This window comes from Sarcophilus harrisii, chromosome 5 (genome assembly GCF_902635505.1).
Source record: "Sarcophilus harrisii chromosome 5, mSarHar1.11, whole genome shotgun sequence".
NCBI lineage: Eukaryota > Metazoa > Chordata > Mammalia > Dasyuromorphia > Dasyuridae > Sarcophilus > Sarcophilus harrisii.
In genome coordinates, this window is record NC_045430.1 from 275,492,332 (window position 1) to 275,505,584 (window position 13,253).

Here is a 13,253-nt window from a genome sequence, read left to right on the forward strand (position 1 = left end):
ACCGGCAGCCCCTCGTGGCTTAAGTGCCCCGGAGCCGGCGACTCCTTCCCCCGACGGCCCCCGACTCTCTCCCGGTGGCTTTGGTCTCACACCGGGATCTCGCTTCTCTTCCTTCCTGCCCGTCCCATCTGTCTCCTCTCTTGGCTCCCTCTCGCGTCCCAGGAATGTGGGCATCCTCCTCAGTTTCGCTCCCTGGCGTTTTGCTACGCTTTGTCTTTGGGAAATCTGCAGAAATCTCATCTGTTCTTCTGGCTTGGGGAACGCGGAGCTTCCTTCCAAGTCGGTGTCTCTCAGCTCTAGCCCTCATCCCCAGCTGCCTGCTGGCCATTTCCAAATGGAGGTCCTGCCATCAAACTCGAGAGTCATCTCGGCCAGAAGCTAATCCATTTCCAAATGCTGTTCATGCTCATTTGCTGGAGGGATTAGCCCCTCGGCCTATGAAGTCATTCATTATCAAATCGGTTATTTCTTGATTGGCGTGTTATTCAATGGAGGATTTGACTATGAAATGAGAACATGCTAAGGCTGATTAGGGGGACTCTGGGAGAGATCTGGGCATGAAATCTATTAGGACTTGGCTCTAGCCAGGTGTCCCTCCCAGCATCCCACTAACGTGATGGGGGGGAAAGGGCACCGGGAGAACGAGGCCAGCCGTGTACAAGATGACTCCAGGAGAGGGACAGGACTTGGGATTTCATTAGTGTGAGGAGCACTTAGGTGAACAAATCCCTGGGACCCCTCTCCGTCTTTGATAATCTTAGAGCACTGGGAGGCTGCCATGGTGAAACGGTGTAAGTCTATTGAAGGACTTGAATCCAGACCTTCCTGCTTTTGAGTCTGGCTTTCTAACCATTGTACCACACCACCAACTCGGTGGCCCTGACAACTAATAAGACAGCTAAGCGCAGATTAACTGCAATCAGGTCTTGATTCTGCATCACAAAGGGTATGTTACAGGTTGCACTCTCTTTGTAAGGAGGTAATGGGCTTTGGGGGGAGAATTCGGTCTACGTGGCTAGCCCATGTTGCTTTGGGGGTGCTTCAGGCCACAGCTGTAAGTTACCAGGGAGGGCAGGAGTCAGGATATAGCCAAACAAGAAAGGATTGGATGGAGGGGGAATAAGGAGGAGAGAAAAAGAGAAAAGAGAGGAAGAAAATGGAAGGGAAAGAGGAGAGGAAGAGAGAAAATAAGGAGAGAAGGGGAGAAACAAGGACAGGGAGAGAGAAGACAGACAAAAAGAAGGGAGAGAGGAGAGGTGAGGAGAAGGGAAAAGAAAGGAAGAGAGAAGGGAGGAAAAGAGAGAGGGGAGAAGAGAGGAAGGAAAAGATGGAGAAAGAACAGAGGAAGAGAGAAAAAGGAGAGGTGAGATAATAGGAGGGAGAGAAGAGAGAAATAAAAAGGAAAGAGGAGAAAGAAAAAAAGAGGAAAGGAGAGAGGGAGATGGTAGCATGGTGAAAGAGTGGCAATATGGATAGAGAGCCTCGTCAGACTGGAAGTCCTGGGTTCGAGGCCTGCTTCTTTCATAGCCTAGCTTATGGTCCTGGGCCCAAGACATCTAAGAAGTAATTTAATTAATGGGGAGCTGTTGCTGTGAGCTAGTGGAGGGCATTTCCACACCCAGAGTTCTCAGCATTGATGTTAGCATAGGTAGGTCTAGTTTCTGTCTTATCAATTTTCCTCCAAGCTGGCGTTCCTGTCCTGTTCTTTTGCATGGGACTATCCTCTCTCCCTGTCACAGGGTCTACCGTCTCTCCCCTCCCCACTCCCCACCACCCAAGTCCTTCTCTGGCTTGAGCTCTGAAAGCGGCCTCCCTCCTAACTGGGGGCTTTCAGCCTCCACTCTGGGATTCGTGTTTTGTTTGTTTACTTTTAACATTAAATCACTTCCAGATTTAATGACGGTAATCAAGCCGTCTCCCCCTGCCCTCACGCCCCCCACCTATCTCCCAAAACATTTGAGGTGGTTTACAGAGTCTAAAAATGCTGCCAAATGGTCTATTTACGATTGAAACCAGAATGGAGGTGATGGAGGAAGAGTGGAGATGGCAGATGCGCCCGGGAACGCGGAGGAAGCTCGGTATGGCCGTTGGCACTGAATCTGGCTCGCCACTCCTGGCAGGCCGGGCCGAAAGGGAAACACGTTGACTTACATAGGAGTCATTGTCTGACCAGAGGAAGCATAAAAATCCATTTGCAGACGGAGACGTTTTTCCTGGAAAGCAGAGGACGACCAGCGGACTCGGCTTCTTGTGTGAAGGGCATTGTGTGGCTGCGGTGGCGAATGCCTTTAGCTATGCTATTACGGCAAATGGACGTCAGTCCTGGGCACAATCCTCCCATTGACAGTCACGGAAAGTGGAGGAAACCCCATCAAGCGGGAGTCGGGGGAGGATGGTTTGGGGGGGGAGAACCGGAATCACGCTTTTCTGGTTCTTTGCTCCACAGTCCTCCATAGGCGGCCGTGAGATCCAGCCTCAGACAATTCCCACTTGGGTGACTCTGGCCAGATCACTGGCCCTTGTTTGTCTCAGTTTCCTCAGCTGTGAACCAGGGATAACGTTGAATATTACCTCACAGGGTAATCCTAAGGATCACATAAGGTGTATTTGTAATGGGTTTAGCCCAGTGCCGGGTACGTGGTAGGAGCCATAGAGATGTTTATTCTCTTCCCTTTAATAAAGGGGCACAAAATGAAGGGTTTAGATGAAAATAGAGTTAACACGTGTCCGACACCGGGGGAACATTTAAATTGTGTCACGCTAACGTAAAGGGACCCAATCAGTAAGTGTAAGGAGACACACAGAAATAGAGAAAGGCCTCCGTGAAATAATGCAGAGAGGGAAAAACGAGCAAACAACCCAAAAGGAGAACACTGGAATATCCACTCACTTCCATTGGGAAAATTAAATAAACCGGATGGAAAATTGTAGTTGTCGACAACATGGAGGCCAGAAGGGTTCAGATTGAAATTTCTTCTTTTACATGTAAGTGGTGGCCAAGCAAATGTAGGTGTTTGTAGTGAAGTTCAAGATTGTTTTTAATCAAACATAAAATAAGGAGTCTATGGGATCCCTTCAGGGCAGCCAGATCCCCGGCTAAATCCCCTCCTCACTGTGTGCACAGAATCCCTTGGAACCAAAGTTCTGGGGAAGAGAGGAGCCGGCTCTCTGGCCCTCAGGGACAGGGATTCTTTCTGGAGGAGAGTCTCTTGTTGTCTGGGGCTGGGCCGGGAGTGTTGATCTACTCATCAAGCTTAGCTCTGGGCCCCCACTCACTCTCCCTTCTTCTGGTCATGGCGTATGTCCGCCTTGTCCTGCCGTGTGTCTGTTTTATATGGGAATGATATGGACGGCGTGTTTACTTTTGGCATGAAATCAGTAAGTAAATGAAGAGCAGTTATGTGCAACAACCAACATCTATCAAGCAGCCGCAGTCAGTGGTTTCCTTAAGTTGTGTCCAACTCTTTGTGACCCCATTTGGGGTTTTCTTGGTGAAAGTGATTGGCCATTTCCTTCACGAGATCATTTTACAGGTGAGGAAACTGAGGCAAGCAGGGTAAAGTGACTTGACCGAGGTCACACAACTAGTGTATTAGGTCAAATTTGAATGCAGGGTCAGCAACTTAGCTGCCAACCCATCTCTATGTTAGACACCAGGAGTCACCCTCCAAAACCCATCTGAACTAAAGGATCCTAGGATACACACAGTCTGAGCCCTCCCCTGAGCAAGCCAATAACTGGTGCCCCCCACAGTTCCCACGGGATGGTCAGTGCCCCCGGCCCCCAGGTCCAAGCGTCCCCCACAGACCCGGCAGTACCAGGATCTGGGCTCCCTTCACTTCACGGCTCTCAATTCTAATGAAAAAGTCTCCCCACTTTCAAAAGCTTGTGGTCTAACGGGGGCATGGAGTCGGGCCCAAGGAGGAGAGACTTTCTTTCTCTGAGAGGGGAGGGAGGAGGAACCCAATGTGGATGATGAAGGCGATGTGCCAGTGCCAGCAGGCGGCAAAGCTGGGCTTTGGTCAGGACTCACAAGGGCCGTCCTCTTGGCAAAAGGTGGATTTATTCAGGGAGAAGATTATGGACAAAATGAAGGGACACACGGGAATGGGAAATATGAAATAGAGTGGGAGGGCTTCGGAAAGACAAGAATCCACCATTCCCCAGTAAAAGGGAGCCTCCCGGGAAGTCGGGCCATGCCCTCAGCTGGCGGCCAAATCCTGAGAGGGACTCAGCACCCCAAGGGATAAGTCAGCAGGAGGGGGGAGAAGGGGGGTGGGAAGCACAGTGGAGTTAGGGGGGATGGGATGTGGCATGGGGGAAGGGGAAGGAAAAAGACCCAGGAGGCGGAGGGCTGACTGACCCAAAAGGGCAGCAGCCGTGGCGGCCTCTACCTCTAAGTAGATTTTATGGGGGAAAGTTAAGCTCAGGGACACGACTGAGATTTCTGACAGGGCCCGGCAAGGGGAGGCTGCCCAAGATGGGGGGAGGAGGGGTAGGAGTCTCCAGGGTTTGACATAACTAGGTTTCAGACTGGACCATCTCCTGGGGAGGGGGGAGGACCCATGGAGCTAACCCCATCTCTCAGGGCCTTCTCCCTGCTTGCCTCAGCATCAATTCCGGAGTTTCTCTCAGTAACACAGCACCAGGACCTCACCCTTGAGGCGGAGGAGGCCCAAAGCAGAGGCTGTGGCCTCCTCCCCACCCCCAGTCTGCAATCCTTGCTCCTGCCCCAGTTTCTCCACAAGGTGCACAGTAGGTGCTTTAGGTTTGTTGAAGGAAGCTTCTAGGGAAGTAGGAGGAGAGCCTTTTTGCGGAGAGTGGGTCTGAGGGTTTGGGGAAAGGCCGCCCGCCCTCTCTGGTCCTTTCCCCTCCACCTGATTCTTGACATTAGCCCTCCTACCAGCCGGAAAGGGCGTCCAGAACACATTTTACAGATGAGGAGACTGAGGCTTACTGAGCTCAAGGGACTTGCCCAGTTCCCCAAGTCTCCCCCTGAGAAAGGTGGCCCCGGCTCCTAAGAGAGGAGAAGGGCTCTGGGCGAGGGGAGCGCGTTCTGTCCGCAGAGAACCAGCTAAATCCGCTGCTCCCACAAGCTATTTTCAGGCCTTCGGCCCAAAGTCGGATGGGGAACGGGCCAGGCCGGGACCGGAGGGGCCAGGCCCGGGGTGAGGGGGGAGACTCCCACCCCCAGCCCCGACTCAAAGAAAGAAGCTCCACAAGGACGCCCGGGGGGGGGGGGATTTTAAGTCTGGGGGCAACCGGAGCCCACTCCCTCCGCCGCCTCGCCAGCGGGCCCCATCCGGGCGCGATCAGCTGAAATTTACCTTTGAGCCCCCGGGGAGGGGAGGGGGCTGGGAGCCGGGGGCTGAAGCTGGGGGAGGATGAGGGCTCTGGGGGCTGGGGGGGGCGGGGCGGGCAGAAGGGGTGGGAGAGGGCGGCCCCTCCCGGGGACTCTCCGGGCGGGGCGGGGGGATGGGTCGGTCCCGCTGCCCGGTAGCGGATACATTGTAGCCGTTAGAGGACACCTTGTAGCCGTTGGCAGATACATTGTGACCGTTGGCGGGTGGATACATTGTGGCCGAGCCCGAAACTGATTGCACCCGGGACCGGCCCGACGTGGAACGTCCGGGATGACAAGGACAGCCGGTGGCTCATAAGCATTTATTAGGCACCACTGTTTTGCCAGGAGCTGGAGATACAAAGGGGGGGAGGGGCTCCCCTCCTGGGGGAAGTCACGCAGGGGGCGCAGGTTCCGGGGAAATTTCCAAAGTGAGTTAGGGGGATAGGACACGTGGGCACCGAGGGTCCCCTCTCAGGGCCCGGGGCTTCCCCAGCCTGGGAGGGTCAGGGCCCAACATGTCTGCTGTGCGACCCCTAGGAAACCCACGTGACTTCTCTGGAGCTGTCGCCCTGCCAGGAAATGGGGAGGGGAAGGCGAAGCTCTGAATTCCATGCCCCGCCCCCAAACTCCACAAAGACCTCAGTCTGCCCATCTGTGAAATGGGAGCTGCGAGGGAACAAGAGGGAATTACGACGTCCTGAAGCCGCTCGCGACGCCTGAGCCGTAAAGCGCGGCGTCCCGGCGCCGGCGACGGTACTGCGCCTGCGCAGTGTGCGCACTTTCCGGCCGAGGCGTGCGGAGGAGGCCGCGGGAGTCCGAGCTGCTGGGGGCACCGCCATCGCCGCCGTCACCATGGTGAAGCTGAGCAAAGAGTCCAAGCAACGGCTGCAGCAGCTCTTCCGGGGCGGCCAGTTCGCCATCCGCTGGGGCTTCATCCCCCTCGTGCTGTACCTGGGTTAGTGCGGCGGCGGCGGCGGCGACGGCGGGCGGAGCGGGGACGCGCACGGGGGATGTAGGACGGTCGGGGACGTGCACGCAGCGGCGGCGCGGTGACGTCATCGCTCCTGGGCCATCAGCATTAGTTAAGTGCCTACTGTAAGAAAGGACACAAAATGGACACCAGCCCCGCCCCCCTCCCATGGACACACTACACTGGGGGCAGACCCCCGCAAGGGCCCGTGGATAAGCCGGCTTTGGCCGGCTTACGGGAAAGTCGCCACGCATTGATTAGGCGCCTACGGTGTGCTCACCCCAACCCAGGGCGGAGGCGGCGCCATCCCTGCCCCATGGTACAGGTGTGCGAGTCGAGGCTCCACAGCCAAGGGGTGGGCCCGTCCCCCAAGCCCGGCAGCCGGGGTCCCGGGGGGGGGGTCAGATTGAATGGAATGGGCTCTCGTGCCTCAGTTTCCTCATCTGTAAAACGAGGGGCAGCAGCCCAGGGCTGTCCCAGACCCCTGCCCGGCTTCCTTCTCTTTGCGAGAGCTGGCCGCCTGCTCTGGGGGTCCCGGCCCGCGGAGCCCCCGGAGCCCCCGGCTGCGGCTGCTGCTGCTCTCCGGTGCCTGGCCCGGGCCTGTGGTTGGGAGGGAGGCCCCAGACCGGGAGGGCGTCCTGGACCCCTTGGGGCATAGCCTGACCTGGTGCGCGGCTGCCCTGAGACCCCCAGAATGTCCCCCAGCCCTGGGCCCTCCTCTGGGGGGCCCCCTTAAGGATGCTGGTTGGATTTCTTCTGCCTCTGGAGTCCTCCCCCGATTAAAATCACAAAGCAGCCCCCTTTGTGGAGGCCAGGCCTAACCCGGGCTTACTTGGGGGCCTGCTCTGGCCCCCTCCCCCGCCTCTGCCCGGGCTTGCCTCGGGCTTCAGCTTTGCGGGAGGTTTGATTAACAGGAGCCGCAGCCCCCGGGTGTGAAGTGGGAGAAGCCACCCCTGCCGAGCCTGGCCCATCTGCCTCCCCAGGCCGCCCTCATTATCGCCCGCAGACCCCCGCGGGCCCCTCCTCGCCGGCCCTGCCTCGGCTGCAGGCCTTTGTGTCTGGAGCCTCTGGCGGCCTCCTGGGGGAGCCGGCCCGGGACAGTGTGGCTTAGGGGCCGGAGAGCCCGGGGCTCAGGGAGCCTTCCCTGGCTTCCCATTAGTTCTTCCATGAGGTCCCGGAGTCCCGGGCCCTCTGCTCCTCGGCATTGCCGAGGCTCCCCCCTTCTCCGCCCGCTCTCTCACCAAAGGCAGCATTTTCCATCGGTTTATCATTTTTCTGGCCCCTTTGGGTTAGTTTTCAGAGCCCACTTTTATTTCCTTTTGGGAAAGTGATAGAGGAGAGGAGACTGTTTCCGGGGGGCTCCTGACAGAGCCCCGAGGGGGGCGCACAGAGCAGAGAGATTTTGGCTACCGTCTAGTCCCCAAAATGACTTTGTGTAGATGGGGCTACTGAGCAGCCCTGAGTTTATCCGGCCGGGCTGGCTGCTCTCCAAGTGCTGTGGGGACCCTTTCCGGGCTTCTTAAGGTCAAAACTGTTTTCATCATGGTGCTGTGACCTTTCAGTTTCTGATTTGGCGAATAGGGAGCTATAACCATGTCCACAGAAGCTTTCCGGGGGCCCCCAGCTTTTAAATGGAAAGTTTTGGGAAACGGCTGGTGTGGGGCGGCCCTCACGATGCAGTCTCGGTGGCCTGGAGCGTGGGCCGGGTGACGTATTCTCCCCGGGTCACACGGGAGACCCCGTGTCGGGGACTGACCTGGCCTCCCTCAGACCCCTTTGTTGTCAATTGTTTTTTAATTTATGACTTTCCTTCTCATGTGGACTTTTTTTCCTTTTTAGGATTCAGGAGAGGTGCGGACCCCGGAATGCCCGAGCCAACGGTTTTGAGGTACAGTATCTGCACATTCACAGGCGTCTAAATTGTAGAAGATTAAAAAGCTGACACAGGAAAAAAAAGCCCCCAACAAACCTGGGGAAGGGGGGGAGGTGCTGAAACTAACTTCAGAGGAGCTGACCTCCCTCTGGCCGGAGGAGCTCCCCGGGTGGCCGTGGGCTGGCGTGGAGAACAATGGCCGACCCTGAGAGGGTCGGGGAGCAGGAGAGGCTGCCCGCTGCTCCCTCTGTGGCCCTCTCCCTGGGAACCCTTCCTTGCGACTACAAGGGCGGCAGGCTCAGCCCTTTCCCTTCCATGCAGGAGGATTTGCTGGTGTCCCACGGCTGCCTCTAACACGCCCACACCCATTTGCACACACGTGCACACTTGCTCTCTGGGAGCCCCAGATAACTTTTTAAGAACAGATTTTTTTTTTTTTTTTTACATGACCAAAACGTTATTTTGCTGTACAAAAAGAATCAGACTCTGAAATATTGTACAATTAGCTTGTGAAGGAAATCAAAAATGCAGGTGGGCAGAAATATAGGGATTGGGAATTCAATGTCATGGTTTTTAGTCATCTCCCAGAGTTCTTTCTCTGGGCATAGCTGGTTCAGTTCATTACTGCTCCATTGGAAATGATTTGGTTGATCTTGTTGCTGAGGATGGCCTGGTCCATCAGAACTGGTCATCATATAGTATTGTTGTTGAAGTATATAATGATCTCCTGGTCCTGCTCATTTCACTCAGCATCAGTTCGTGTAAATCTCTCCAGGCCTTTAAGAACAGATTTTTATGGAACTCTTTATGAGTGGCCCCCAGACTCTCCCCTATAACCCTTCCTTCTTCCTTTCCTTGAGAGTCATCCCAGATTTTATGGAACTCTTTATGAGTGGCCCCCAGACTCTCCCCTATAACCCTTCCTTCTTCCTTTCCTTGAGAGTCATCCCAGTGACACCTTTGTAAAGATGAAGTAAAAGAAAAGAAAATGGCAGAAAATCGATCATCACATCAATGAGTGCCCTTCTAATGATCACACCCAGGGGCCTTTCTGGCCGTGTGGCCTCCTTTAATTTGCTCTGCAAGGGCAGGGAACCCTAGATGTGCTTAAGCTTTTTTCTAGCCCCCAGGGGTTTGTGACTTTCTCCAGAGAGAACCATGGGGACCGTTGCTCTCCACTTTCCTCATGGAGGGGTCTCCCAGGGGCCGGGGAGCTCAGTCAGGGTTTGCTCCCCTGCACATTTCTTCTGGGTGACCTGCACATTTATGTGCACGTGACCTCTGACTTCTTAGAGATCATGGCCCCACCTGGCTGATTTCACAGCTGAGTTGCATCCCCCAGGAGTCCCTGACTCCCTCCTGGCCAGCTTTCTTTAGATTCCCTTTGTTTTGAAGCCCAGAAATTCGAGAGGGTCTGACCCTCTTCTCCCTTGGACTCCTGCAGTCTTGTGGCCTCCACACCTCGACACTGCCCCCCTTCCCGGTCCCTGTCTGTCCTGGGATAAAGTGGAAGCCCCTGGACCTGGCCTTGGGGCCTGGCTGCCGGCCCCTCACCCCCTGCTCGTGTGCAGACCCCCCCTGAAGCCTTTGCCCTCAGCCATCTTTTCTCGGACATGCCTTCTGCTTCTCCAGCACAATCACAAGCATCTCGTTGATTGATGCTTTGAGGTCCAGGTCACACGCGAACGTGCTCGGAGCGGCCGGTGTCAGTGGCCGCAGAGTCTCTGCAAGCCCCCCCGGCCCCCCCTCCGGCCAGCCGCCCCAGGAGAGAAGGGAGTGAGCCCGAGTGGCTGCTGCTTCACACCGCTGAGAGGTGGCAGGAGCCCTGTCTGTGCACATCTGCGGACTCATTTGCTTGGAAGAAAGTGCCCGGGCGAGCACAGTGGTGGTCTTTGTGTTAATACGGACTTGTGAGCTTTTGTTTGCTCCCGGCCACGGCCCGCCGGGCTTGGTTGCTCAGGGGCCTGCCTGGGCACGGATCTGCCCCTCAATGGAGAGGCGGCGTGGGGTGGGTCCCAAAGTCCCCCGGGACGCCCGGCTGCCGGGGCCCCTGCGGCTCCTCGAAGGCACTCGGGCTCTCCGGAGTTTGTAGCTCTTCTGGCCACGGGCTGTTCCTGCATTTGGGGGAGGAGAGGACCGCCGAACACTAAGCCAGGAAAATAATTGATTTCCTCCTCTCCCCCGGCCCCATGTTTTTGTTAGAATTCACGTAATGCTCCGCCTGAGCCTCATGCCTAATTAACAATTAGCTGTTAATAATTCTCTGCTTCTCTCCTCTCTGGATGAGATCTGTGCGGCCCGTCTTGCCCGGGCTCTGCCTCCGTGAGCCCGGTTGGCCGGGAGAGCCCCCTCTGCCCCGTGCTCGGGTCTCCCCTGCCCCTCTGTGGGGTCCCAGAACAAGTTTTCTGATGCTCTGAGCAGCAGCTGAGGCTTAAGGGGAAGGGGCAAAGCTCAAGCCTTTGGCCAGTTGCCCTTCTGGTCACTCCCGTGGTTGGGCAACATTTCATTTTTAAGGAGATGTTCCGGGAGAGGGGAGCACTTACTCTAAATGCTTGGGGAATTTCTGGGAACCTTCAGGGGGAAGGTTTGGTCTGGGGCGTGAGGGAGGCTTTGCTCCCCGAGCTGAGCTTGGCAGGTGATGGGGATCGTTTTGTCATCTGGGACCACTTTGCTTATTTGCCGTTGCCTTCAGAACGGACGACGGAATCCGTTTACTTTTTATTTTGATAACTAAGGGAGTGTTAAGAATGAAAGTGAACTCGATTGCCTTCCTAGGTAAAAATACTTAACCTGAAAAATAATCTTAACAAGTCTTCATTCTGTGTGTTTGTAAAGCTGTTCACTGAGCTTTATCTTGGTTTTGAAGGTTGACAGCTATTAGGAGGAGACCTTAATACATGTGAAAAAATAAGGGAAGTAAAGTATGCAAAATTACTTGGGGATTTTTAAGGGGGTTTTAATACCATTTACAAATGAAAATAGAAATAAGATTAGTTGTCTCCAGGTACCAGCAAAATCCCTTTTTAATAAACTCCACAGGACATCAGAGCAGTGGGTTGTATCTCATTAAACTGAACATAGTGTTAGAAATCACATTTTCAGGCTGCAGGACAAAGAACCCTCCCCCTTGTGCTCTCTTCCCCCTCCCCCCCCCAAGCTCTGATCTTCTTTGTTCAGTGTTCATGGATGGTTTAAGACTTTAGATTTTATTTTTTCAAGTGTCTATGGGAGCTGTGACAGGTCAATGCTGCTTAATGGCAGGACAAAAGAATTTTAACTGGTTCATTTAAGTTCTATTCTAATACCTAAATACACTTAGGGCCTCTACCTATTGAGAATGACTGGAATTGGAGATCGAACCTTGAGAAATGGCCCACCCTTACTGCCCTGCTTTTACCACATAAATAAAGTTTTCTTTCTGTAGCTCATCCTGGGGACATGAAAATAATTTTCTGAGTCAGAATAGTGTGTTTTTTTTTGTAAAGAAATTTTAATTCCATATGGGCTGTTAATATCACCTCATAGATTTTTAAAAAAAGGAAAAATCATCTTAGTGAATCCATCTGTGTTGGGAGAATTTTATAATTATCTGGTGAGGGTACAGGTGGTATAACAAAATAGGAGTGACTGTTTGATTTGTACATTTCAAAATCTTATCAGAGGCTGATTTGGTCAGCGTTGGGAATGGCTCGGTGGCTGCTGGGCTGGCAGCCGGGCTGCGGTGAAGGCGAGCCCGAGCCCGTCCTCGGAGAAGCTTGATGAGAAGTGATTGAGAGCAATTGGCCATTAGGGCCGGGGCTCTCTGCGAGGGTGCTAATGACACTCTGAGGCCATGTGTAATTTACTTTAGCGAGGGAGACCCTTATTCTTTTAGCCTCAAGCTTGAAAAACAGAAATTGATTTGATCTCAGAGAAGTCTTCATTTAGAGCTCGGCTCTCTAATTGGGGGTGTCATCTGTCCTTTGCGGGGTGTCAGACTTTTATTTGTGAGGAAGGGGAGGTCGTCCCCAAGCTGCTCAGCTGCAGATCGGCCGATCGGGGGCTCCGGAAGGATTCGATTAACTGATCGATCAACAAGTATTTATGGAGTGGCTACCGAGGTGCTCGCGCTCCCCTGGCTGCCAGCCCCACGTGTGGGCACAGCTCTTTGTCAGGGATGTGGGGCTGGGGGCAAGGAGGGTGGCGGGTTTTTTTTTTTTTTTTTTTTTTTTTTTTACCATGGAGATGAAGTCAGAGTGGTTAAAGGACCTTTCTGTGGGCTGCGTCCTGTACCTGGGGCTTGGCCCTCAGCCAGGTCCGTCTGCTTTTTCCTAAACTGGGTTTGATTTTACTCTTACTCGGTTTAAAGCAAAGCTCCTAGTTTTAATTAGTGGGTTTCATGACACTATTTCAATAAACTAGCTTTAGAAACTTTGTTTTTGTTTGGATTTAATTTATTTTTTTTTCCTCTCCACAAACATTTTAGCTTACTTTGGGGATGAAAGACTATGTGAACATCTGGATTGGAAGTAATCAGTTGACAAGAGAAGCCCTGCCCGTGGATACTTTGACCAGAACAAGGAAGAGAATGGGCCTTTGAAACTCCTTATTTGGATGCTCCCAGCTAGCTCTTCGTGGCGTATTTATGGCAAAATAGTTCTTTTAATTAATTCTTGGAGACAGAATGTATTGAAATAAATAACTTAAACCCTGATTTATTGTCAGTCTTTTAAAAAGTCAACATAATGAAATAAGGTATACAGAAGATAAAAGATTTTTATGAATATTTGTTTAAAATGGGACATATAAAGCTCTATATAACATGTACATTTCTGATTATTAGCCCATTGACATCAGAAATTCCCAAGTATAATGTTAGGAGAAGACTTGGGCCAAAAACTTATTTTTTTTTCATTGCTCACTTTTCTTTTTTACATCACCAGGATTCCTCCAAATATCTTCTCCCCTGCTCCCTCCAGAGAATCAATCATCCTATATATCAAATTACATTTTTTAGAGAAAAAAAATCAGTAAAACAAATATATTTAAATATTCAAAAAATATGTGCACTGTTCCATAACTGAACT

General features: G+C 53.2%; 1 protein-coding gene across 1 annotated transcript; it reads left to right on the forward strand.

Moving 5' to 3' along the window:
• The first annotated feature begins 6,103 nt into the window (after nucleotides 1-6,103).
• On the forward strand, nucleotides 6,104-12,880 carry TOMM7 (translocase of outer mitochondrial membrane 7). Its single transcript, XM_031940630.1, has 3 exons — nucleotides 6,104-6,299; nucleotides 8,154-8,202; nucleotides 12,653-12,880. The coding sequence occupies exons 1-3, from the start codon at nucleotides 6,197-6,199 to the stop codon at nucleotides 12,666-12,668; spliced, it is 168 nt and encodes a 55-aa protein (XP_031796490.1). The 5' UTR covers nucleotides 6,104-6,196; the 3' UTR covers nucleotides 12,669-12,880.
• The last annotated feature ends 373 nt before the right edge of the window (nucleotides 12,881-13,253 follow it).